The following is a 27,282-nucleotide window of genomic DNA, read 5'->3' as shown; positions in this document are numbered from 1 at the left end:
AAAATAATATTATTATGACTATTTTTAAACAGGGCAGGTTGCAAAGTAGAAACTTCAAAACAGCTATATTTTAAAAATTGCTTACTTTGCTACATACAAGTTACCTGTATACACAATCTTTGGTTGTTTCTAGACAATGCTAATAAATGCAAATAAAAACTTAAATACCTTAAACTGCATAAAAATATAATTTTCACATCACTGGGCTGATAAATGTAATGGCAAACTGCCAAATATTCCCTTACATTAGAAAAATACAGAATTTATGATGAAGGTTGCTTAATAAAAGAACTATAAATCCAAGGTAATATTTCAGCCTTAAAATGTTGATCATAAGGTATGGGAGGCATTCAATTATTACATATATTATTCTGACATACTTATATTAATAAAATTGTCATAAAAATGTCAATTCTGGCTATTGCATAAATGTTACAGGCTTATAAGGAAATCTCAAGGTAAGATATTCTGTTCTTTAGGAAAATTTTCTCCTCAGATTAATTCTAAATTTTAAAAAAAATAAAGTCATCCAAATTCAACCCACATATATTTAAAAAGATTAATTTAAAAATATTGCTCACAAAATTTATTTCCATTTTCTAGATAATTCTAGTCATCATCCAAAATTGTATCATTATTTTATTTTATTTTTAAATATATTTTTATTGATTTCAGAGAGAAAGAAAGAGGGATAGAAACATCAATAATGAGAGAGAATCATTGATTGGCTGCCTCCTGCACACCCCCTGCTGGGGATCTAGCCTGCAACCTGGGCATATGCCCTTGACCAGAATCGAACCTGGGACCCTTCAGTCCACAGGCTGACGCTCTATCCACTGAGCAAAACCGGCTAGGGCTAAAATTGTGTCATTATTAATGTAATAACAAATACCCATATTAGTCACTAAATATTAAAGGTTCCCATCTCAGAACCTTGCAAATATAGCTTCCTTTGAAGTTAATTTTGAAAATAAAACAAAACAATCATAATATTCATTCACTAGGAATACCAACTTGCATGGATTTTATGAGGATGAAGGAAATAGTATTTCAACATACATATAACTGACTCTCCATGAAAGACAAGCCCAACTAAATATTACCATCACAAAATGAAAACCTGATATTTTGGTTTCTAACCAAAAATTCCCATGATTTTAATAAAGCTAAATTTTTTCAAAGTTGTTTCATTAAGGAGTTATTCCATAATGTTCCAGAAATATATATATATTCCTTTGCCAGAGCAATGTGAGCCAGGTTCAAAGCCTCAAGATTGTTTGTCTCCAGAAGAATGAAAAAATGTTATACATTAAAACACAACAAGGCTGTGTCAAGATCTGGTTAAAGGGTAATTTGTATTCTCATTTCTATTCTATTTTTCGGTATTTCTTCTAGGAGCTATAATAATTTCCTTTGAGAAAGTATCTCTATGGGGAATTCCATTCTTATCCTTCCTTACACACTCTGCTCACTCACATACTTCCTTACCCATCTTCAAGATAGAGGGCAGAAGCCACAAAAGAAGCCCATTTTTATTGGCTCTGAGGGAAGAGAGGGAGGCTGCGCTCCAGCACATCCCCTCCTACGTGGAGAGCCCTGTGAAAACCTCCATGCAATGCCTTGAGCATCCTGCCAAGAATATAGTGCCTTAAAGGAGCAGATCAAGCTGCCACACAAAAACCACACTTCTGCCATTTGCAAAAAAAAAGCTGGTGTAGGCTCTTTCGGCACGAGTCTTACTGTCCCTGCTGTGAGATGGCTTAGCAACGCTACCCTGCAGAAGTCACTTAATCTGCCAGCAGTTGGAAGAGAAATGAAAGGGAGAGACTGTTTTCTTCTATCCTGGGCTTGCTGCAATACTGTTAATGTCTTTCTGGGAGAAAACCAGGGAATTAAGTCCCTTCACTAAAATTTTTGATCCAGAACTTAAAGCAAAATATCCTTCACTAAGGTATTCAGAAAAACTATTTGGGTGTTAGGAACTGGTATGGGCTGAAGTGTGTCCCCCTAAATTCATATGCTTAAATCCTAACTCTGTTTGGGGGATTGGGATTGTATTTTCAAATAGGATGATTCAGTTAAAGTGAGATCTTTGGAGGGGTCTTAAGCCAACATGACTGGTGTCCTAATACTGTAAGAAGAGGAGATTAGAGTACAGACAGATACACAGAAGAAAAAAACAGATGAAAACACAGGGAGAAGCTACACACCCAATCTACATGCAGAAGAGAAAGACCTGAGAAGTCGACCCTGCAAACACCTTAATCTTGGACTTCCAGTCTCAGGAACTATAAAAATAAGTATGATACTTTGTTATGGCAGCCCCAGAAAACTGATACAGAATTAATAGTTTACACAGGCAGCAAGGTCAGATTGTGACCTTCAAATTGAGATCTAGAACAGCTTCCCTCTCCAGCACAACACTCCTCATGCCTCTAGGTACAGCTACTTGCTTTTTGGGTCTGGATAGGCCATCCCAGGATTGGTTCCAGCAGTGACCATATGTAAGCACTCATCTGAAGAAATTCTCCTACACAATCTAAAGAGTCTTTATTTTTGCTGGAAGACTAGAACCTGGCGCCTAAACACCTTGGTTAAATCCGTAATCCACGTCCCTGAATTCCAAACCTGCCGCCTATATTAGACATGTTGGCATCCAGGCCTGAGCATCCAAACCCTGCCGCACACTCACAACCCACTGCGACTTCCATCTGAGTGCTGGCTCTGGGTTTGGCAACTGTATTCTCTGTTTCCTTCCAGTTCCTCCAACTTGGAAAGGACAGGGCTGTGGGCAATGTTAAGGTCTTTCATGAAGCCATTCAGACATTTGCCCCACAACAAATTTAAAATGTGAATTTACAAATTCATGTCAGTTTCTAATTTGAGTCTCAGAGAAAGGAGGATCCTTTGTACCCAGAAAATTCCTTCAAAGCTGCTCTTTTACACACAATACAGATGATCATAGAGGCTATTTGAAGTCACTGATGCATGGAGTAGGCAATGAACAAGTTAAATTAGGCTTCCAGGTTTAAAATCAACTCCTCATTGCTTTCAATATTAGTAAGAAACTTGTTTACAAAGACTATGCTGTAATAATAAAAATTGCTGTTTGTTAAATGGTTTTTCTTTGTTAGAAAATTCAGATCTATTACTATTCCTTATTAGTTGCTGGCACTCTTAGGAGAGTTATTCCTATCCATTAATATAGATTTTTATAATATGCCTTTATGCTAATTTTAGAAAAATAAGATTACTATAGACACTTCTACTTTGAATTCAATGTCCAAGCCTCATTAGAAGGAATAGTTGTAAGAAAGGAATAAATTCCTTTTTTAAAAAAACTTCTCATAACTTTCTTTTTGGTCTGTTTCAAATAATAATGGGCCTACTTAAAACAGAAAGTTCAGGGTGATGGCAGGCTTTATAAAGAGCTAGAGGCCCAGTGCACGACATTCATGTACTAGTAGGGTCCCTAGCGGCTGACAGTGGCCAGCCGGGTACTCCCTCCCTTTCCCAGGCCAGCCCCGCCCCCTGGCTGAACTCCCGGAAGGACTCCCGGTCAAGGGGACAATTTGTATACTACACTTTTATTATATAGGATGGTAATATGAGCAAAGAAAAATTAAAGAAATCATTAAATTCTTAAATAGCAAAATCCATCTCAAATAGCTCTTGTGATGTGGTTAGAAGGGAAGCTTTGCTGGGCGCACGTTGAGAAGGTTTTTCTTGTTCCAGAAGGCTTTCCCAGGTATTGGAAGAAGAAGAAAAAATGTGTCTAGTTTGTCATGTTATTTATAGAAAATACTTAGATCTAGATACTTCAATTAGTTTTTTTAAAGTACAAATTGCTCATCAATGTCTGTAAGATAATTATGTTAAACTTAAGAATTTGATTTTTTTAAAATCAAGTAAAAAATGACACCTTAGAAAATAGAATTTTTATTTTTATCTTAAAGCAAGCTCAGTTCAGAAGTGTCTGTTTACAAACTTTCTTCATTTAATTGGTTTTCTTAATATGAAATAGTATTTCCAGAACTAATTAAAATTTCATTCTAATGAATATTCAAGACCAAAATATGTTATCTTTGCAGTACAGTATATAGATTTTTAAATCATCCATAAAGGTAATTATATTATTTTACATTCTTAAAAAGTCATGTGTTGTTATTGATGGGTTGTTTGCTTCTCCTTAGGCCATGATTGAAGAAGCCATCACCAGAGCAGAATCATTCTCAGTTATGTACACACCATTTGCAACAAAAATCAGAGCTGATAAAGTTGAAAAAGTAAAAGAGGTTTTCACAAAAACTCATCCGGCATATGTGGAATATATCTACACAGGTAAAATTCAGTATCTTCAACTTATCAGTTGATACTTTATTTCCAATAAAGTAGAAGCCTGTTGGTGTGGCTCAGTTGGTTGAGTGTCATCCTGTGCACTGAAAGGTTGTCTGTTCGATTTCCAGTCAGGGCAATTTTTCTCTCTCACATAGATGTTTTGTTCTCTCTCTTACTCTCTCTCTCCCTCCTTCTCCCTCTCTCTAAGCATATCCTCAGGTAAGGATTGAACAAAAATAAATAGAGAACCATTTCTGTTTTGGTTTTAGGGGTATGGTGTTTTTAGCTGAGAAGTTGAAATTGAAAGTCATTTTAAGGTTTTAAGTGGGGCTAACAGTATGGGTCTAGCGCAATATTCCTAGTGCCATCATGTTCCTATATTTTAAGATAAGGAATAAAACCTAGAAGTTCTAAGATTTTTAAAATAAAAATACAAATAAATAACCATTAGTAAACTACCCTTTCCCCATATCCTTCATCGATAAACTAGATAATTATAGTATTTCTTGAAGATAGATTTTTTTTATATATTTTATTGATTTTTTACAGAGAGAAAGGGAGAGGGATAGAGAATCAGAAACGTCGATGAGAGAGAAACATCGATCAGCCGCCTCCTGCACACCTCCTACTGGGGATGTGCCCGCAACCAAGGTACATGCCCTTGACCGGAATCGAACCTGGGACCTTTCAGTTCGCAGGCCGACGCTCTTTCCACTGAGCCAAACCGGTTACGGCGAAGATAGATTTTTTGCCAGTTCCTGCTATTTCTACTTATTCTTCCTCCATCTATCTCACACCCCAAATCTCCCTCTTGCCTTATATTCTTGGATCAGTGGTAGCCATACGAGATATAGACAGACAAGTGTACCCAGAGGACAAAACACCAGTATAATTCCTTTTCCCTCTTTTTGTCTTTGGAAGCCACTTGCTTTTATTTATTCATCCAAAAGCACATTTTACTACCTACTATGTACCAAGTGTTATTCTGAATTAAGACAGGGATTTTCATATACTGAATTAATGGCTCTTAATAATAAATAGCATGTTAAGCAAAATCTCTAAATGTACATACCTAATATCACATCCTCCTACTAAGGCCCCTTTATTCCTTTTTTCAGGGTTTAGAGGCCACATCACTGATTTATAGAACTAATAATGTATTCCATTAGTGATCACTTTCATATGCCAGGCATTCTACATCCATTATCTCTTGTTATTCCCATAACTTATGAAGTGAGTAAGATGATTCTCATTTAGAAACAAGAAAACAGCAATCAGAGACAACAAATAAGATAACAAATAGCTTTTCTCCAAAGATGCACAGTAAATAGGTGGCAGCAGGCCTTGGATTTGAACCCATGTCCTTGTCATTGAGCTACACTATTTCCACCTGATAGGAGCAGAGATGTGATGGAAGCATTGAATTTAAATCCTATGGAGTCCTTTTTAAAATTTTCTACTACACCTCTAGATCTTCAGAAGAAACATAGGAAATAATCTAACCAGTGATGATTAAATAGTGAATCCCTAAGGAACAATGAGAATTTGAGGGCAGAGAAAGGGAAGAGAAGAAAGTACAGTGCGTGCTATAATGACCATTGATGCTTATTTCATTTGAACACTTTGTCAGGAAGTAGAGAAAAATGCTTTAGAACTTACATTCTTTGCTAATTGTTATAAATCATTTTTTATTTTATCATGGATATCTTACAGAGGGTTGGGGGAGCATTAATAGCATACAGAAGTCATGTCTATATAGTGTCATGGAAATGAATCAAATTCAGCTATTTCCATTTTATTCTCAACTCTGTTGGTAATGAGAGAGATTCATGGAGGAGATCACCAGTTTGCCAACCCTCTACTGGTAGAATGAATTTAGTTACATGTAACTTGCTTCACAGAGAAGTCATGAAGATTAATTAATACTTGGGGAGCACTGTTGTCACTGATGGTTTAAAAACAATAATAACATTAATGAGCCGGATTCATGTCTCGTGTAACTCTATCAAAGCTGTTATCAAGATGAATTATGATCCATTGGCAAGATGACTCATGCTAAAGGAACTTACACTTTGGAAGAGAAGATAATTATAAGTTATTAATGATTGTTTCTATTACTTTATAATGACTAATTCCTGGAGTATGACAGTGCTATACGAGAACCTAGAGAGGAAAGGCACAGGAGGAAGAAGGGGAGATAGAAAAGGCAATCTGGACTTTTCCATTTCTTTGGGACTAATTAGGTCCTTTGCTCCGTAGAACCGGTACTTTGAGCTAACAAGGCTATTGCACCGGTGACATTACTTGTCTCTGTTGCAAATGATTAAAATGTCCTCCCCAAAGCCATTGCTGGAATGATGGTGAAACCACTCTTGCTAACTGTATGGGGCCCAGTCTTAGTAGTATGCTTCTTTTCCCCAGGTAATTCCAAGGTCAGTGAAGGCACAAAGCATAAGAAGAGAGCAGGTGAAATGTTATCTTTAGCATCTGGATATCTGATGCAGGAGGTGGCAGGTATGGTAGGTATTCAGTAGCCAAGGGCAATAGTTAGAAAGTGAGTCACACAAGAGAGATAGGGCCTAGAAGAGTAGCTACCATTTTTTGCTGGCGCTGCCCCAAAACCAGGGTTCTCCTTCTGTCCACCTTGTAGATAGAATTTAAGTAGCTTCTATCCTGCCAAAAAATTTATTCAGTTTTATATTTCAACAAATCATTATGTGGCAGGTATAACTAGACAATCACACAGCAGATGTTTAAAAACATGGGACTCTTTTTTTCTCTTACCTGCACATATTCATCTTTGGTCTTCCCAGAATCAAAAATATATTCTATCTCATCATAGGGAGTCTCAGCCCCATCTAATCATTTAGTGTCTCTTCAGTTAACTATCCAATCCAGTGGTTCTCAACCTTCCTAATGCTGTGACCCTTTAATACAGTTACTCATGTTGTGGTGACCCCAACCATAAAATTATTTTCGTTGCTACTTCATAACTGTAATTTTGCTACTGTTATGAATCGTAATGTAAATATCTGATATGCAGGATGTATTTTCATTGTTCGCAACCCACAGATTGAGAACCGCTGAAAATTCACTAGTTTTCTTCCCCTTTCTTTTCATGGGATTTTCTTCTCCCTCTGGTCTGGTTTCAACTTCCACAGAACTCAGAAATACCCAGTGTCCAAAGGTGTCTGTGGGCATGTGAGGAAAGAGTCCTGTTTTGAAGTCTGGTGCAGGAGGATACAGCGGCTGATTGCATGACTAGAGCTACTAGAAATCAACTCTGCTGGCTTGAGCAGAGCCAGTGACAGGCTCATTTATGTGGCATATTAGATGACTCAAGGGCACCTATATGAGTTTCCCATGCTGCCTCATGGATTAGATGCTTCTTTATATATACACACCAAACCATCCCTGCCATACACATTGGCCCAGCTTAGAGCCACTCTCTTGAGATTGCTTCTCTTTACAGAATGCTGGTTTGTGAATCCAGTCGCCTTTTGAATCTTAACACTAGAAATCCTCTCTTCTCTATTAGATATTGGAGATAGTTTTAGCCCTCTCTTTGACTTGCTATGTTATTCTTCCATTTCTCTTCTCCCTTTCTTCATACACCAGAATCCCAAGATCTTCAGGACAAGAAGAGGATCTACAATGAAGATGGGCAGTTTGTTCATCTATTCATATATTCACCACTTATTGAGTACATATATTCTAGATGCTATTCTAGGCAGTGCTAGATTATACCTGCTCCTAAGAAAGGATCTGACTTTATTAATTTATATTTCAGGATATATCTTTCCTCTCGTCTAAAGAATATTTTCAATTAAAACCTAAGTTCTAATTGTGCAGTGGAAGGCTGACTCTAATGAATGATAGAGGAGAAAACAGACACGGGAGCAATTTGGAAATAGAATCCTTGCCACCAAAAATGGGAAAGACTGACCAGGTGTTTACCAAACTATTTTCCCCCTCATGCATGCAACTAGAATATGTTTCAGCCTTCCTTACAGTTATGTAAGGCTTGTGACTAAATAATGGCCAATGGAATATGGAAAGAAATAATGTGTGCCACCTCCAGGGCTGGCCCATAATACCCTACCATACCTACCATACAGAGCTCTCTTTCCTTAGCCACTGACTAAGTGGATAGGACCATGAAACTAAAGAAGCCACAAAACAGAAGCTTGGATCCCTGAATGAATATGTGGAAAGTCACCCACTGAATACCCACAGGAGCAAACAACAAAATTCTCTTGCTGTAGATCACTGAGACTTGGGGGTCATTGTTTGTTGAATCAATTAGCTTTATTCTAACTAAGTCACTGCTTCACTGCCCTACATCAAAACAAGTAAGCAGCTTACTACTCCAACTACAAGGTACACAATGAATTCATGAGAACTTAGTGACTGAATAAACACGCCTCCATATGCAATCAACTCGATCCTCAGGAATATTGCGAGTCTGTGCACAGTCTCTTCTCCCTCTCATTCACTCGTCCTTCTGCAGGCAACTACAGATGGATGCTCTCATGCACATTTGTTTGGACCCACCCAGAAAGATACCATTTCAGGAGAGACACTGGTGCTCCATGAGAGATAGAACACAATTAAGTAGTTTTCATGGCAGCCAGAGAAATTGAAGCCGTAGTAAGAATTTCTAAAGTATAGAGATCATCTAAATAAACAGTCAACAATGAAGGTCATAATATTTGTACCTCAAAGATCTTGGATGAGGAGTCTACCTATCAAAGTTTTCCTGGATAAGTAGTTATTATCATTAAAACTTGGAGACTAACACATTTAATTCCCCCAGCAGGGGCTGGCAGACAAACCTCCAACTCAGAAATTCTGCCCAACTCCAGGTCACCTTCATCGAGCCTAGATAGTATTGAATTCATTACTCCTTGATCTCATGACAGTGCCGTGAGCCCAGCAATAGCTGGCAGAAGTGGCAGTGATGAGCAGGAAGAGCTCTTACGATAGAGATCCCCCAGGTGGTGTATTCTCTCTAGCCAGCTCCCAATTCACAGTCCCCCTTGTCAGGGATTTCCACATGAAAAACAGATTCAAAGGGGAAAACTATAAAAATAAAGTCTTTTTTAAATGTATATAGCCTTAAATATTTTTAATTTATTTTTATTGAATAACCAAATAAATTAGTGATTTATAATGAGAAAAAAAAACCCATTCTATTGCCCTGATAAGCTCTGTGAGAGTGATGAAGGAACGTTAAAATTCAAATTTGCCTTGTGGGGCAACCAGACTTATACATCCTTAGGAACACACTGTGCATCCTTTGCTATTTTTGGAATATAGTGATACCTACCAAAATCTTAAATCCATATTATAATAGAATTGTATTGTATTATGTTTCATGGAGAAAAGATTACTGAATTTTTTAGCAGTGTAGCTATCCATTTTTCTTATTTAAAGAAAAATCCAGTTTGATTCATGCAGAATAGTCAGAGTATATAAAACAAATAATAATTCACCAACCCCAGAATTATTATGTTTTCACTTATAAAGATTTTTCTTGAGATTTTTATTCATATATGCCAACGAAGTGATGCAATTCTGTATAATTCTTATTCTCGCATGGTTGTATTTTAATAATAATAAAGTAATACAATAAGCATATCCTGTCTTCTCTTGATGAAAATATCAAGATTTATTTGCTAAATAAATAAATATTCAGTAATGGATTTGTGGTTAGTAATGTTTATTAAAAAAGTTTTCTGGATAAGATATCAATTACTTTAACACTTAGGTGGATGGAGTTATATTTTGTCTTTTCAATGTAATTTAACTCCCAAGAGTAAATATGTCTGTTCAGAGGAATAATACATTGTTTTAAAATAGACCTTTAAAAATTGCTTTTCACTGAAATGTATAACCTTGTGCTTGTACAGTCATCATTTACCAGTAAGGATAATACATTCTTATGCTCTCTAAAACATGAAGTTAAATTTTCTCATTTTATTCTTTCTTTTTAAAATATTATAATTTTATCATGATCCAGAGTTTTTTAGATCAGACTATTTTCCTCTTTGTGAGTTCTTCTCTCAAATAGAAGTGGTTATGGAATTCAAGAAACTACATCCCCAATATTATTATGAAAGGGTTACAGTCAGATTGGTTATAAAGATGATAAATCATCTCATATTTGCACCACAGAATTTTTGTTAGAAACAGAGAATTATTTCCAAAGTAACAAAATCCTCATATATGGAGCTAAAGTCTCTATTTTTAAAATAGTAAAATGTTGGACTTGGTCGCTTTACTAGTTTCTCAAGTTTGTATTATCCATTACCAGTTATTCCAGTCTGGAAAAAACAACAACACTTCATAACCATTTCAAAACAGACAGAGCTAATTCAGGGAGTAGGAGGTATATATATTAAAACTTTATTTTTTCCTGAAATATGGACTTATGCTGTCTAATCAGCCACTCTGTAGTAATATTATCGCCAATCATTAGGCACTGCCAGCTAATAAATCATGCAGCAGAGCATTAAAATCCCTAAAGACTGCACTCCCAATCATATAAAACAATGTCTCTACTTTCTCAATTTTAAATTCCACATGTGGATTTGGCACAAAATTAGAAATTTCCATTTTGTAGTGTGATCCTTTTTTAAATTTAGTTTTTCATATTCAGCATTTGAGTCCTATTTTTTTTTTCTGCTTTAATAGTTGACTCACAGTTAACTTACACTCTAGTGGTGTTTCTTGGGGTCCACAAAAAATCACTGCATTTCACACCTAAAACAAAGCCTCATCAAAGCATTTGTATTTTTTCTTTTATTTATTCTTAAAAATGTTTTTATTGTGAGACATTACACATACTAGTATATAAAAATTCATAAAACAAATGCACAGTTTAACTACTTATTACAGAACTAGAGGCCCTGTGCACTAAAATTTGTGCACTCAGCTCGGACTGTGCCCTCTCACAGTCCAGGACCCCTCAGGGGATGTCCACCTGGTGGCTTAGGCCCACTCCCTGGGGGGATTGGGCCTAAGCTGGCAGTCAGATATCCCTCTGGCAGCCCAGGAGCCCTCGGGGGATGTTCACTTGCCAGCAGGGAGCAGGGCTAAGCTGCAGTCGGACATCCTTAGCGCTGCTGAGGAGGTGGGAGAGGCTCCTGCCATCACTGCTGTGCTGGCAGCCATCAGCCTGGCTTGTGGCTGAGTAGAGCTCCCCCTGTGAGAGTGCACTGACCACTAGGGGGCAGCTTCTGCATTGAGAGTCTGCCACCTAGTGGTCAGTGTGTGTCATAGTGACCAGTCATTCCCAGTCGTTCTGCTGTTAGGGTCAATTTGCATATTACCCTTTTATTATATGCCTGGTGCATGGGTGGGGACTGGCTGGTTTGCCCTGAAGGGTGTCCTGGATCAGAGTGGGGGTCCTGCTGGGGTGCCTAGCCAGCCTGGGTGAGGGGCTGAGGGCCGTTTGCAGGCTGGCCACAGACCCTTCAGGGCGGGGGTCCCTGCTGTGGTGCCTGGCCAGCCTGGGTGAGGGGCTGAGGGCTGTTTGCAGGCTTGTCAAACCCCTCCCAGCAGGGTCCCTCAACCCTTGAGGGTGTGGCCAGCCTGGGTGAGGGGCTGATGGCTGTTTGTAGGCTGGCCACAGCCCCTTCAGCATGGGGGTTCCTGCTGGGGTGCCTGGCCAGCCTGGGTGAGGGGCTGATGGCTATTTGCAGGCTGGCCACAGCCCCTTCAGGGTGGGGGTCCCCACTGGAGTGCCTGGCCAGCCTGGGTGAGGGGCTGATGGCTGTTTGCAGGCTGCCAAGCTCCACAGCGGGGACCCTCACCCCATGACGGTGTGGCCAGCCTAGGTGAGGGGCTGATGGCTGTTTGCAGACTGGCCACAGCCCCTTCAGGGTGGGGTGCCCGCTGGGGTGCCTGGCCAACCTGGGTGAGAGGCTAATCGCTGTTTGCAGGCTGGCCATGGCCCCCAGCCACTCAAGCTTCCATTGGAGGCTTTCTGGAAGCAGGTATCTGGGAATTATTTATCTTCTATAATTGAAACTTTGTTGCCTTTAGTGGAGGCCACAGCCGACCAGGGCAGGCAGGAAGCTTGGCTTACTCCATCGCCGGGTCAACCAAGCCTCCTGCTTGCTCCAGCTCCATGGCTGCTGGCCGCCATCTTGGTTGGGTTAATTTGCATATAGATGCTCTAATTGGCTGGAGGGCGTGGCTTGGGGTGTAACGAAGATATGGTCACTTTGCATGTTTCTATTTTATTAGATTAGATGAGCATCAAATCAAAAAATAAAACATTGCCAGCTCTTCATGTATCCTCAACTGGCCTCTTCCCAATCCAAAAACCACTCTCTACTCTTCACCAAAGTAACTACTGTCCTGAGTCTTAGAATACTAACTTCCTACTTTTCTTTATAGAGTTAACACCTAACTATGCATTTCTAAACCCTGAACTTTAATTTGCCTGCTTTGAAACATTGTAAATAAGAAATCATAAAGTAGATATTCTTTTATATTTAACTCTTCTTGCTCAATATTTTATGAACTTTATCTATGTTGCAAAAGGCTTTAGTTGGTTCATTTTTATTGGTATATAATATTCCATTATGTGAATAGTCCAAAATTAATATAAGTATTCTGCTAATGATGAACACTTGAGTTGTTTGTGACTATTACCAAAAAAGCTATTATGTTGACTCTCTCTCTCTCCCTCTCTCTCTCTCTCTCTCTCTCTCTCTATATATATATATATATATATATATATATATATATATATATATATATAAATAAAACAGGACTGGAAGTAGAATTGCTGAGTCATATGGTATATATATTTTGCCTACACTTGTTTTTTTATTTTGTTTTGTTTTTAATCGCCATCCTAATGGGTGAGAAGTTGTATCTCACTGTGGTTTTGATTTGCACTTCTTAATGATTAGTAACTTTGAGCATCTTTTTATGTGCTTATTCGCCATTTGCATATCTTCTTTGGAGAAATGTCTATTCAAATCTTCTCCCATGTTTTGTTGTTGAGTTGTGGGAGTTCTTTATATATTCTGGATATTAACCCTTTATGAGATATATTATTTGCAAATATTTTCTCCCATTTCATGGGTTGCCTTCTCACTCTGTTAATAGTGTCCTTTGATGAACAAGTTTTAAATTTTTATGACCTTCAACATATCTACTTTTTTCTTTTGTTGTCTGTGCTTCTTGTATCATGTTTAAAAATCATTGCTGATTCCAATGCCATGGAGCCTGTGTATTCTTCTAAATTTTTAATAGTTTTAGCTTTTACATTCAGTCCTTGGTTCACTTTGCATTAATTTTTATATATAGTGTAAGGTAAGTGTCCAACTCCATTGTTTTACATGTGGATATCCAGTTTTCCCAGAATCAGTTATTACAAAGACTGACCTTTCTCATTGAATGATCTTGAGAATCTTGTCAAAAATCATTTGACCATATATGTAAGGGTTGATTTTGGGGATTTCTATTCTATTTCTTTAGTCTATATGTGTGTCTTTTCCTTGCTATTGCTTTGTAGTCAGTTTTGAAATCAGAAAGTGTGAGACTTCCAATTTTGTTCTTTTTCAAGATTGTTTTGGCTCTTCTGGGTTCATTAAGATTCCCTATGAATTTTAAAATGGACTTTTCTATTTCTGCAAAAAAACTTGGGATTTTGATAGGGATTGAATTGAATTTCTAGATTGCTTTAGGTATTATTGATATCTGAATATCAAAGCCTTCCAATTTATAAACACAAGATGTCTTTCTGCCTATTCTCTAATTTCTTACAGCAATGTTTTGTAAATTTCAGTATATAGTCTTTAACTTGCTAAGTTACGTTTATTTCTAATTATTGTATTATTTTTGATGCTATTATAGGTGGAACACTTTTTTCAATTTCCAATGTTTATCACTCTTACACATGACATTATGTGGAGATATATATATATATATATATATATATATATATATATATATATATACACACTAGAGGCCTGGTGCATGAAAATTCATACATTCGGAGGGTCCCTCAGCCCGGCCTGTGCCCTCCCACAGTCCAGGAGCCCTCAGGGGATGTCCAACGGCCAACTTAGGCCCACTCCCCAGGGGCCTAAGCCACAGTCTGACCTCCCTCTGCAGGAGGCTACCCCGGCGGGCCAATCTGGGGACAGCAAGCGGCCGGCCCCACCCCAAATCATCCCCCTGTGGTTGCCAGTGGCCTCTCTCTGCAGGAGGTGACTGGGTGGGAAATCAGGGGATGGCGCCAGCCCACATCGCACAGCCGCTGGTCGCCACTGCCCCCCCACCCTATCACCATCCCCTCCCTCTGCCCGCTGGCACGTGCCTTGGCTGGCCTGGCGCCACCTGCTCACTGGCCCTGCCCCCCGCTGACTGGTCATTCCGCCGTTCAGTCAAATTGCATGTTACACTTTCACTATATATGATATACAGGTTGGGACAAAAGTAGGTTTACAGTTATGAGAACATGAAACACAGAGTTTATTCCTGTATTATTATTTATTAATTACTAGAGGCCCAATGCATGAATTCATGCACTGGTGGGGTCCCTCGGCTTGGCCTGCACTCTCTCACAATCTGGGACCCCACAGGAGATGTCAGAGGCCCAGTGCACAGATTCCATCTGATCCCCACAGGCCAGAACAAAGGACCCCACCGGTGCATGAATCCATGCACCAGGACTCTAGTATACATATAAGATCTTTGGTTAATTTCTTCCCGCCCTCCCCCCAATCCTCTTTTTTCTGAGATTCATCAGTCTGTTCCATGTTTCCATGCCTGTGCATTGAGTGCACGTCATAGCCAGCAGTCAAATGGTCGAATGGTTGCTTAGGCTTTTATATATATACTAGAGGCCCAGTGCACAAAAATTTGTGCACTGGTGGGGGGTGGGTATTCTTCAGCCCCACTTGTGCCCTCTCACCATCTGGGACCCCTCGGGAGATAACGACCTGCTGGCTTAGGCCTGCTCCCGGGTGTCAGAGGGCAGGCCTAATCCCTAGGTGCCTGCCCTGCAGCCCCTGGTCGGGCTCAGAGCAGCATCGATCAGGGGGTTGGGGAGATCCCCCTGCCATGCACAGAGCAGGGCGGATCAGGAAGTTGCGATGCCACCCTCAGTCACGCTCAGAGTAGGGCCAATTGGGGGGTTGGGGTGCTGCCCCCTGTCACTCACAGAGCAGGGCCGATCAGGGGGTTGGGGCGCCTTCCCCTGTCATGAACAGAGCAGGGTAGATAGGGAGGTTGTGACCCCACCCTCTGTCACACACAGAGCTGCAGGGCGATCAGGGGGTTTGGGCGCTGCCCCCTGTCACACTGCTCCAGGGGCCAGGAGGCCTCGTGGCTCTGCTGATCCCAGTGCCGGAGGCCTCGCGGCCCTGCTGATCCCAGGTTCGGGAGGCCTTGTGGCTCTGCTGATCACAGGCCGGGAGGCCTTGCGGCTCCGCTGATCCCAGTGCTGGGAGGCCTCGCAGCTCTGCTTGACACTGGGGCAGTGAGGCCTTGCTGCTCAGCTGATTCTAGTGCCAGGAGGCCTCACAGCTCTGCTGATCCCAGGTTTGGGAGGCCTTGTGGCTCCGCTAATCACAGGCCGGGAGGCCTTGCGGCTCCGCTGATCCCAGTGCTGGGAGGCCTCGCAGCTCCGCTTGACACTGGGGCAGTGAGGCCTTGCTGCTCAGCTGATTCTAGTGCCAGGAGGCCTCCCAGCTCCACTGATCCCAGGTTCGGGAGACCTTGTAGCTCTGCTGATCCCGGGCCGGGAGGCCTCGTGGCTCCACTGATCCCGGTGCCAGGAGGCCTCGCGGCTCCTCTGATCCCGGGTTCGGGAGGCCTCACGGCTCCTCTGATCCTGGTACTGGGAGGCCTTGCTGCTCCACTGATCCTGTTTGCTGGGAGGCATATTACCCTTTTACTATATAGGATAGAGGCCTGGTGCACGGGTGGGGGCCAGGTGGTTTGCCCTGAGGGGTGTCCTGGATCAGGGTGGGGGTCCTGCTTGGGTGCCTGGCCAGCCTGGATGAGGGGATGATGGCTGTTAGCAGCTGGTCACACCCCCTTCAGGGTGGGGGTCCCCACTGGGGTGCCTGGCCGTTTTCAGGCTGGTGGGTGACTGAAGCTCCCAACCTCTCTTTTATTTCTTTTTTCTTTTTTATTCTGGGATTTTATTTACCTTCTATGGCTGTCACTGGAGCTGAGAGCCGTCTTTAGCTCTGAGACCTCGGCTGCTGAAAGCAGGTTTCTGGACTTTGTTTACCTTCTGTATTTGAAACTTTGTTGCGAGTCCAGCTCTGAGATCCCAGCTGACTGAAAGCAGGTTTCTGGGGTTTTGTGTAGCTTCTATATTTGTAACAATGTTTCTTAGAGAGCAGCTCAGAGCCTAGCAGGCAGGCGGGGAACCTGGCTTCCTCTGTCACTGGAGCAAGCAAGCCTCCAGGTTCACATCAGCTGCCTGGCTGTCGGCCGCCATCTTGGTTGGCAGTTAATTTGCATATCTCGCTGATTAGCCAATGGGAATGGTAGCAAAGTTATGGCTAATTACCATGTTTCTCTTTTATTAGATAAGATATATAGACTAGAGGTCAGATGCATGGAAATTTGTGCAAGAGTAGGCCTTCCTTCCCCTGGCTGCCAGCACCAGCTTCCCTCCAGCACCAGGACCCAGGCTTCCCTCATCCGGCCACCAGCAGGCACCAGGACCCAGGCTGGCTTCCCTCTGGCCACCCATAGTCATCTGGGACCCAGTCTGGCTTCCCCCGGGCTGCCCGCAGGCACCTGGGGCCTGGCTGGCTTCCCTCCGGCCCCGGCTTTGTCAGGAAGGACATCCAGAATGATGTCTGGTCTAATTAGCATATTACCCTTTTATTATTATAGATTGTATCACTTTCCATATGTGTAACTGCAAACCTACTTTTGCCTCACCCTGTATATAGTCTTAAAATATATGTAGAATTGTCCTCCAGGTTTTCTAAGAATCATATAAATGCTATTTTCACCATTGGCATATTTCTGCAAGTTTCTTTTATTCAATATTAAACTTGTAAGATTAGTCCATGTTTATACAATATACTCTACTTAATTTATTTCCAGGGTTTGTGTGATCTACTTAAAATTTATATATGAAATCTAATATTACTAGTCATTTAAGTTGTTTCCAAATATTTTGTTATTATAAACAAAAGTGGTATGAACATTTTTGTATGGTCTTCTTGTACACATGTTCAATAAATTCTCTGAAGCATACACTAAGGAATAGAATTAATTTCTGAATCATAAAGCATAAGCATCTTTAACTTGTTATACATTGCCAAATTGCTTATTAAAGTGGTTTTTTGTATCACCATCCAAATACAAGTATAAGAGTGCCTATTGATATATATCTTCATCAATCTAGTATGTCAGATTTTGTTAATTTTGCCAATCCATGAATGGGAAATGGTGTTACACATTTTTAAAAAGCAAATATTTCCCTGACTATTAATCAAGTTGAATATGTTGTGTCACTCATTGACCCATCGTTATATTTCCCTAAATGGTATACAAAATTGTTCAAAAAATTTTGCAAATTTATAAAAATGGCATTTTTACTATTTATATATTTCTGTAAGTGACATGTTCATATCCTTTGGTCATTTTGTTTCTGAATAGATTTATTATTGATTTTTTTTGAGAATTTTATATCTTATTCCAATCAAAGGCATGTCTTTTCTATGTTGTCTTTTGATGAATTAAAGTTTAAATTTTAATGTTATTTTTTAAAATTTTAATGACATGCCTTTGTCTCATTTAAGAATACATCCCTACTCAAGTACATATACTCATTCATTCTTTTTTCTTGTTCTGTTATTCTGGCTAGGACCACAACACAATGTTAAATAGAGGAAGTGATAGCAAGCATCCACATGTTGTTCCAGATTCTAAAGCAAAAGATTTTTAAAGTTTTACCATTTAATATAATATTTACTGTAGGTCTTTTAAAATATTATTTATCAGGTAAAGGAATTCACTATTTTGCTAGATGTTTTCGCACTGTTGATCCTCTCTATTGTATATTTGTTTGTTTGTTTTTTCTTATTTCCTTCCATTCTGTTATATTTATTTTTTCCATTATTTCACATTTTAGATACTTATTCTGTTATCATCTAGTTTCTTTCATTGGATTCTAAGCACATTATTTTTAGTAAAGATAATACTCTTTATAATACTTTAAGCAATAAAACAAAATTTTTTTAAAAAAAGAATGATTTTGGTTGCATCCCACAAATTTGGAAAAACAACAGTTTTACTATATTTTATCTTAAAATATTTTCTAAGGAGACATATGTAAAACTTTCAACAATAAATATATATTTTCTAACCTCCAAAATGAAATTTTCTCTGAGCCATGGTCTTATTTACATATGTCATTCTTAATGCTTAAATTTTAGGAAATGTTTACTTATCTTTGTTACTGATTTTAACCTCATTTTATCATATTTTAAAACATAATCTAAACTATAATAATTCCTAAATTTTTTAAGGCTTGGCCTATTGCCTAGTATATGGTTAACTTTCATTAACATTACACTGATGCTTGAGAAGAATATACTTTTCTCATTGTCAAATGCATTTTTTATCCATTAGACCAAGCTTGATGGATATGCTATTAATTTTTTATCTGCTTGATTAATTAATATATAGAAAATGTTGAAATAATCAATGATGGTAGTGGATTTGTCAATTTATTCTACTAATTTTGCCAATTTTTACTTTTTAAGTTTTGGCTTAAAGTACATACACTTTTAATATTGTTAAACTTTCCTTATGAATTGTAAATTATCATTACATAATTATGCTCTTTGGTCTTAATGTCTTCTGTATTATAATATATTTGTTTGATATTAATATAAAAACACTAGTTTTATTCTGATTTCTGGTATTTATTTACACATCCTTTTACTTTCAAAATTTTGTGCCTTTTTATTTGGTATTCTCTCAAGTTCATAACTGAACTTTTATTTATTTACTTATTTATTTAGTCATTCTCTGTCTTTTCACAATTCCTGACTTGCTTAAGTTTTTCAGGCAGTACTAGCATATAAGTTCCTGAAACAAAGGAATTTTTATCTGTTTTGTTCACTGATGTATCCTATTATCTATATAGCTTTCTCATACATCAAATGCAAAAATCAAAATATGCTATAAAAAAATCAAAATATGCTATCAATGTTTTTGAAATTAGAAAATTTTATTATTTGGCGGGGGGACAATAATAATAACTGGGTTGCAAAGTTGCTGCCTTTTGCTCTTTTCTTGCTGGTGTGAATTGGTGGGTAACTTCCAAGATGGAAGTACCGGCATAAAAAGGAGCATAAGATAAAACTCGGAGATGACTGGGAAAGAAGTAATGACAAAGTGTTGGCATTCTAAAGGCACTGCAGAAGTTAAGCTCTGAAACTGATCAGTAAAAAGAAGTCATATAAAACTGACATGGCCCCAACTTACACTGAGAAATTGGGACCTTTAAAAATGAAATTTTGCTTTAACTCAAAATGTCAGAACATTTTGTTATGGACAAAGGGCAGATAAGTGACATAGACACCAAAAAATGAAAAGGAAATGAAACTTAGAGAACGGTGATGCTAAAACACTAAACAAATTTGCTTGTTTCTAAAAGAGTTCTGAAATCTCTATGACTTTTTTAATTGCTTTATAAAGTTCATTTACAATCTGCTGGATATGGTTATGATGAGGTGTCCAACAGAAAATACCCATAATAATGATGGCATCTATGTTTCGTACTTTACTTCTAGAGAGCTCAAATTTTACTTTATGGATTTTTAACTTCGTAACGAATAATGTTATCCTTCAAATATATAGATGAGTCTACTGATCTATAATCAACATCTCATGTTTTTGCAGATGCTTTTCTGGTGTTACTGACCAAACAGTCTCTATTAATGCAGTTTTCTTTTGTGGCTAAGACTCTATATTTGCCAGAGAACAAGGTGCAGCAAGGATACAATCTGAATCCGAAAATAATTTTTCCATCCAGGCAGTTACTCTGTTTATTTGAACATCTGCTTCATTGAGTTATCTGTTACAGACTATTTTACCTCACTCACCCTTTCTAAGTTGAACAGAAATTACTTAAGGTTTCAGTAAAATGAAGAACAAAGACTGTGAGATATTTATTTCTAACTTTAGTAGCATAAATAAACCATATCTCAGAAGCTCTGGACATTTCATTTATTTTGATTATTTAAAGTTATATTTTAATTTGGATTATTAAAACTTCAGGTTTGGGAAAAGTTTATTTTTAGATTCAATTCAAGTATTGATTAAACACCAAGTTCTTGGGGCATGAACATAATTTGGAGATGTGATCCTCAAGAAGTTGAAAACTTGTTGGGGAGATAAGATATAGCCCCATAAAACATTAGGAGAGCCACTCTAAACTATAGTCTAAAGTATAGACAGTATAGATGTTCTTTAAGAGTTTAAAAGGCATAATGAAATATTCAGGAAACTCTTCATAGACAAGATGAGACTTCAATTATGTGCATCTAAAAGGATAATGGTCAATTTGAATACAGGCAAAATGGGGAGAAAATGTAGGTATTTCTGGGTAGAAAAGCACAAAAAAGAACTCTGAAGCAGAATAAGCAAAGACTGGTACAACTTAGTGAATCAGCACAGCAGCTGATAAGGTTGATACTGGAGAAAACATGGGAACTGGGACTAGATGGTGAGATGCACACGGCTGAGAGCCTTGAATACCAGGAAAGAAGTCACTGGAGTTCCCAAGGATGAATGTGACGATGACAAAGGCAGCAATCCAGAGCTACTCATTGGGGTTTGTGCGGAGATATATTGGCAGAAAATGATACAGGTGGCAAGGCAATGAGGCTGGTTGTAATCCAGATGTTATGTGATCAGAAATTTGACCAGGATGGGCAATGATAATGCAACGAAAGGGGTTAATAGGACATGTATTGCAATGGTCATATTTAATTAGTTTTTTAGTCTCTCTAAATGTTAAGAAATAGAGGAAAGAAAAGTCAACAGTGGCTTCAAAATTTTAAGCCAGAATAATTGGGGTGAACACTGGTTATCCTTGTAGCATATTGGTAAAAAGTAGGGACAAGGGGTGTTGTGGTGATTTTAAAAATCACTTTTAAGGAATACATTTGCTCTGTTGGCATTTGGAAATGCTGTATTGGAATTTGGTGATAACTTTCAAATAACACTATAGCTTTGATTCCCAAGAATTTGGTTAGAAGTACTAGCTAAAGCCACAGTCCAGAGAAATTCCCCCCGAGTATATGTTTGAAGAACATATTCGTGAGCCAGAGACAGCTTGGCAGAGTCCTGAACGAGAAAGCAAGAGCAGAAAGGGAGAAACAGGAATCAGTATGTATGTATGTGCAGGAAAGAGAGGGAGACACAGTCACATAAAAGAGAGAGAGAGAGAGAGAGAGAGAGAGAGAGAGAGAGAGAGAGAGAGAAGGAGATGGAGACAGAGACAGGAGGCAGAGAGACAAAGAGAAAGAGAGAACAGACTATCACTGAACTTTAAGAAGGTGACTTTGAGGAGGAGGAACACAACAGTACAGAAGGTCAAAGAGCATGCATGACTTGGGGACCTGCTAATTGGTCAGTTTCAGCTGCCTGTGGTACAATAAAATATTTTAATGAAGGGCAAACTTTCATTAACTTCTTTTGCAGAGAGTTAGACATGTTTTATTTAGAAGAAAAAATTAAATATTATGTTTCTGTAAGAAATTTAATCTACATAATCTATCTTTGATATTCTTTTTTAAAGCATTAGTTTCCCTCATGGTAAAAATTTGGAACTGCATCACACCTGCAAATTGACTCTTTTAATAATAAATTTGGTCATAGTCATCTAAATTTCATCTCCAATTGTGATCAATTGTAAAGGAATGTATTAAAGGATTTTTTTGTCCAAAGTTTCCTTCTTACATGACAGGAGCAAAGAAGATGTTTTTAATCAATTCAACTTTTCCTATCAAAGGACAACATAATCTGGTTAACTTTCATATCCATCAGAGGCACAGGGCTTTTCGGACGTAGGTAGAGGTTTATGAGCATAAAATTGAGAACAATTAGCACTCAAATTAATGTTACATGAGATTCAACATCTGGTAAGTGTTTCATCATTTTGGGTCATAGACCACCTGCTAGGCTAAATGTTCACACAACTGCAATTTACTCTGCATACAAATGGAATAAGAATGATAGTTTTAAAAATGTATTTTCTAAATTTAACAAAATGTATGTAGGGACCTCTCACATTTTAAAACATCTACTAGAAATTAATTTTAATAATATATTAAACACTCATAAAATGAAACATGGAGGGTCAACATAAACAGAAAACACTAGTACTTCTATTTCTGCAAGCATATTTTATAATAAATTAGATATAATGCTCACATTTATTTTGCTCATTATTTAATCACTGCCACTATTAGCATTGGTCTCCTCTTTAGCCACCAAATATTTATGAATAAGAAGAAGTCAACTCTCAAAGGCTTTATGTTATCTATATAACAGAGCACTCAAACAACTGGATGTTACTGACAATAGAGCTACACCAGAAAAAGCCAAATCTTGAGATGCTTCCTGCAAACCATTAACAACACCAGTCCATGCACAATACCCCCTAATCTATTCTGAACTTCAGGACTCTGGGACCTCCAAGATCACTTCAGTGTAGGCCTAAAAGTCTTGCAGGTATCGTGTCTCAGGTGAATCCTTTCTGGTACCCTCAGGAGACTTCAGGATCTTAGGATCCAAAGACTTCAACAAGCTAGATGTACTCTGGGGGGTTAGACCAGCCATAAAACCTATCCACACCCACTCAAGGACCCTATGGACATCCAGAGTTACCCAGGAAGCAAAAGACCTCTCCATAAGACAACCTGAGACACCATCAACAGCATGACCAGGAGTCCTGGGGCCTTCTAAGTTAGGGAGCAAACCAGATGAAAGATCAAACCATAACTAGAGAACTGCTCTAATTTTATTGGCTTTAAATATTGGGCTTCTCAGTAAATTTTAGTTTTAACAAAGGGTTCTATAGCTAAAGAAGGGTGGGTGGGGAGGGTAAATAAAAACTCATGGTTTATTTACTCTGTCCATTTTTAAAAAAATATATTGCAGATAAATAGAGAAGACTCTATTTGAACCATTACCCTTTGCATTCTTATTCAACATTAAAAATTGACCTTTAACTAAATTTTAATCACAGGACATTAGGAATTTCCCCCTTTCTGGCAGTGGTAAGTAGGGAGTACTCATTAACCTCTCTGCTCATCATCCTTTATTTGAGATTTTTTTGCAATAAACCAAAACCTTATTACTCAGAATGGAAATGAATTAAGTGAATCTGTGTTCCAAGACTCTATGGCTAACATTTGTCCCTTTCCCAAGAGTAATCTAGAGCCAAGCAAGCCGTGACCAGAGTGCAGCGGTTAGGCCTATGGTCTCTGGAGTCAGACTGCCTGGTGTGAATCCTGCTTTGTCCACATACAGACTGTGCTCTTAGACAAGTCACTTCTTGCGTACCTCAACTTCCTATTGGGGATAACATCACCAATTTTGTAAAGTTTTCAAGAGGATTTCAAAAGACAATGCACACAGAATCCTTCAAACAAGGGAAGGTAGAATAAGTACTCAGTAAATATTAGCTTTTATGGTCATTAAGAACTGAGTCTGTTTTAGAACCATTTTCATGGCACTTGAATTATTTCCAAGTCTCATTACAAAAGTCAGTACATTTATCATTTTCAAATTTCCTTCTACAACTAGGCAGATGGTAACTAAATTAATTAGCTTTATATTTTAATTCTCACTTGGTAATTTCTCTTTTTCCTTTTATATAACATTACTGCCTTTCATCTCAAGCTATGAACAGAAAAATGAAATTCCCTTGAAAAGAGTCACAGAGGAAAATATTGAGGCTGCAAGTTGGTCCTAAAATTTCTACCAATTTGAATGTGCGGAAAGAGGAACATTCGTATGCCTTGTGTATGTTTATGTTTTCAGAAAAAAAATATAAGTAATGAAATATAATTTTGATATATCAGCTATTTGACTTTTTGATGCATGCTTTTACATTGTGTCTTTAATGTTTGTACTTATTTTGTCCAAGTATACCTCCTGGAATCTAGGAACAAAATGCTCTGAAAACAATAATAATATAACAAAGTTCTCTTTCTGTTGTATTTCAGATCTTCAAGGACTCCACATGTTGCCTCAGACAGTTGACTGGTCATCTTTTTCTCTCCAACAATACCTCTTGACTCTTGGGTTCAAAAACAAAGAAGATGGGAAATTTTTGGAAAAGGTATCAAGTAGGAAGCTGCCAACATTTACAGGTAAATCACCTGGACTTACTATCTTTCAATAGTATTATAAGGCAGGAATTGTACGTTATTTAAGTCTTATTCATCACAAGGCCTAGCATACAGTAGGGCCTGAGAACCCCAAAATGTGTGTTGGGTTAAAATTAACTACTGCCAATCTTCTCTGTGGGTTAGTTGACAATACCTGGAATTCTGGTTCCAGGAAAGATTCCAACAAGGATGAACAATCCTAGAGTGCCTACCTTCCTCACTCAACCATCTCACCCAATCACACTATCATAGGGCACTCAACGAAGACACATTTTATCATCATCAATTAACAAATGTAAAGGAGATAGAGGAAGACATAAACAGATGGAAGAACATACCGTGTTCATGGATTGGTAGAATCAACATCATCAAGATGTCCATCCTACCCAAAGCAATCTATAGATTCAGTGCACTCCCTATTAAAATACCAACAGCATATCTCACAGACCTAGAACAAACTCTCCAAAAATTCATCTGGAATAAAAAAAGACCCCAAATAGCTGCATCAATCCTGAGAAAGAAGAACAAAGTAGGTGGGATCTCAATACCAAATATCAAGCTGTATTACAAAACCACTGTTTTCAAAACAGCCTGGTACTGGCACAAGAACAAACATATAGATCAATGGAATAGAATAGAGAATCCAGAAATTGACTCAAACCACTATGTTCAATTAATATTTGATAAAGGAGGCATGAACATACCATAGAGTCATGACAGCCTCTTTAATAAACTGTGTTGGGAAAATTGGACAGATACATGCAAAAAAATGAAACTAGACCACCAACTTACACCATACACAAAAATAAACTCAAAATAGATAAAGGACTTAAATATAAGAAGGGAAACTATAAAAATATTAGAGGAATCCACAAGCAGCAAAATCTCAGACATATGTCAAAGCAATTTCTTCACTGATACTGCTCCTAGGGCAATGAAAACTAAAGAGAAAATAAACAAATGGGTCTACATCAAAATAAAAAGCTTTTGCACAGCAAAGGAAACCATCAACAAACAACAAGAAAGCCCACTACATGGGAGAACATATTTGCCAATGTTATCACCGATAAGGATTTAATCTCCAACATTTACAGGGAACTCATACAACTTAACAAAAGGAAGATAAACAACCCAATTAAAAAATGGGCAACGGACCTAAATAGATACTTTTCGAAAGAAGATAGAAGAAAGGCCAAGAGACATATGAAAACATGCTCAAAGTCACTAATCATCTGAGAGATGCAAACCAAAATGCCAATGCGGTACCATCTCACCCCTGTCAGAATGGCTTTCATCAACAAATCAACAAACGACAAGTGCTGGCGAGGATGTGGAGAAAAAGGAACCCTCGTGCACTGCTAGTGGGAATGCAGACTGGTGCACTGACTGTGGAGAACAGTATGGAGTTTCCTCAAAAAACTGAAAATGGAACTCCCATTTGACCCAGTGATCCCACTTCTAGGAATATATCCCAAGAAACTAGAAACACCAATTAGAAAGGATATATGCACCCCTATGTTCATAGCAGCACAACTCACCGTAGCTAAGATTTGGAAACAGCCTAAGTGCCCATCAGTAGATGAGTGGATTAAAAAACTGTGGTTCATCTACACAATGGAATACTATGCTGCAGTAAAAAAGAAGGAAGTTCTTACCGTTTACAACAGCATGGATGGAATTGGAGAACATTATGCTAAGTGAAATAAGCCAGTCAATAAAGGAAAAATACCACATGATTTCACTCATTTATGGAATATAATGAACAACATAAACTGATGAACAAAAACAGATCCAGAGAAAGATAAGCATCGATCGATCAGACCTTCAAACCTTAGAGGAAAGGTGTGGGAAGAGCTCAGGAGATTTATCTCAGTGCAGTGGCGGATGCAATGGCGTGAGCACACTCCACCTATACAAGCTTCCTCGGCACACCAGGAAGTGGCAGCGCCCGCCTGAGTAAGCCCCCTAGAGCCCCTACATAGTACCCTAACTTTCCTACCATTGGTTGCCCTAAGGATGTTGTAAACTTCTGATTGGTCCAGAAAGTTATATATATCCCTGTACTTAAACAATAAAGTTCAGACTGCGTCTTGATCCTGTCTCCGGAGTTGGGCATGCTTCGATAGGACTCCGTCGGCCTCACCCCCGTGGGACCCCCTGCCTCAGAAAGGTAGGGGAGGGTGGAGGTAAGGGCAAGAGATCAACCAAAGGACTTATATGCAAGCATATAGGCCTAACCAATGGACACAGACAACAGGGGGGTGAGGGTATGAGTGTGTGTGTGTGGGGGGGGGGGAGATGGAGGTAATGTGGGGATGAGGACACATATGTAATAACTTAATAAAGAAATTTTTTTAAAAAGTTAAAAAAATAAACAAATGTAGAAGACAATTATACAACAGAATTGTTTTATGAAATGAAAAATACAGCCAATGACAACTTTACATCACTTTAATTACCTGCTATTATATTAATATTTGTTCCACTCTTTTCTTAGGTAATTAACCAAGAGCTTAGATCTCTTGAAGAGTAT

The 27,282-nt window shown here is 38.5% G+C and overlaps 1 protein-coding gene across 1 annotated transcript in view; it reads left to right on the top strand.

Annotated features, from left to right (window-relative positions):
* The window catches only part of SPATA16 (spermatogenesis associated 16), a 213,500-nt gene that overhangs the window by 138,287 nt on the left and 47,931 nt on the right, over positions 1 to 27,282 (top strand). Inside the window, 2 exon segments of the mRNA XM_059685975.1 lie at positions 4,194 to 4,341; positions 24,585 to 24,731. Of these exon segments, the coding sequence (XP_059541958.1) occupies positions 4,194 to 4,341; positions 24,585 to 24,731 (295 nt within the window).

This window comes from Myotis daubentonii, chromosome 3 (assembly GCF_963259705.1).
Source record: "Myotis daubentonii chromosome 3, mMyoDau2.1, whole genome shotgun sequence".
In the NCBI taxonomy this organism is placed as follows: domain Eukaryota; kingdom Metazoa; phylum Chordata; class Mammalia; order Chiroptera; family Vespertilionidae; genus Myotis; species Myotis daubentonii.
The sequence above is the reverse complement of the archived record's forward strand: the minus strand, read 5'-3'. Positions and strand labels throughout refer to the sequence as shown.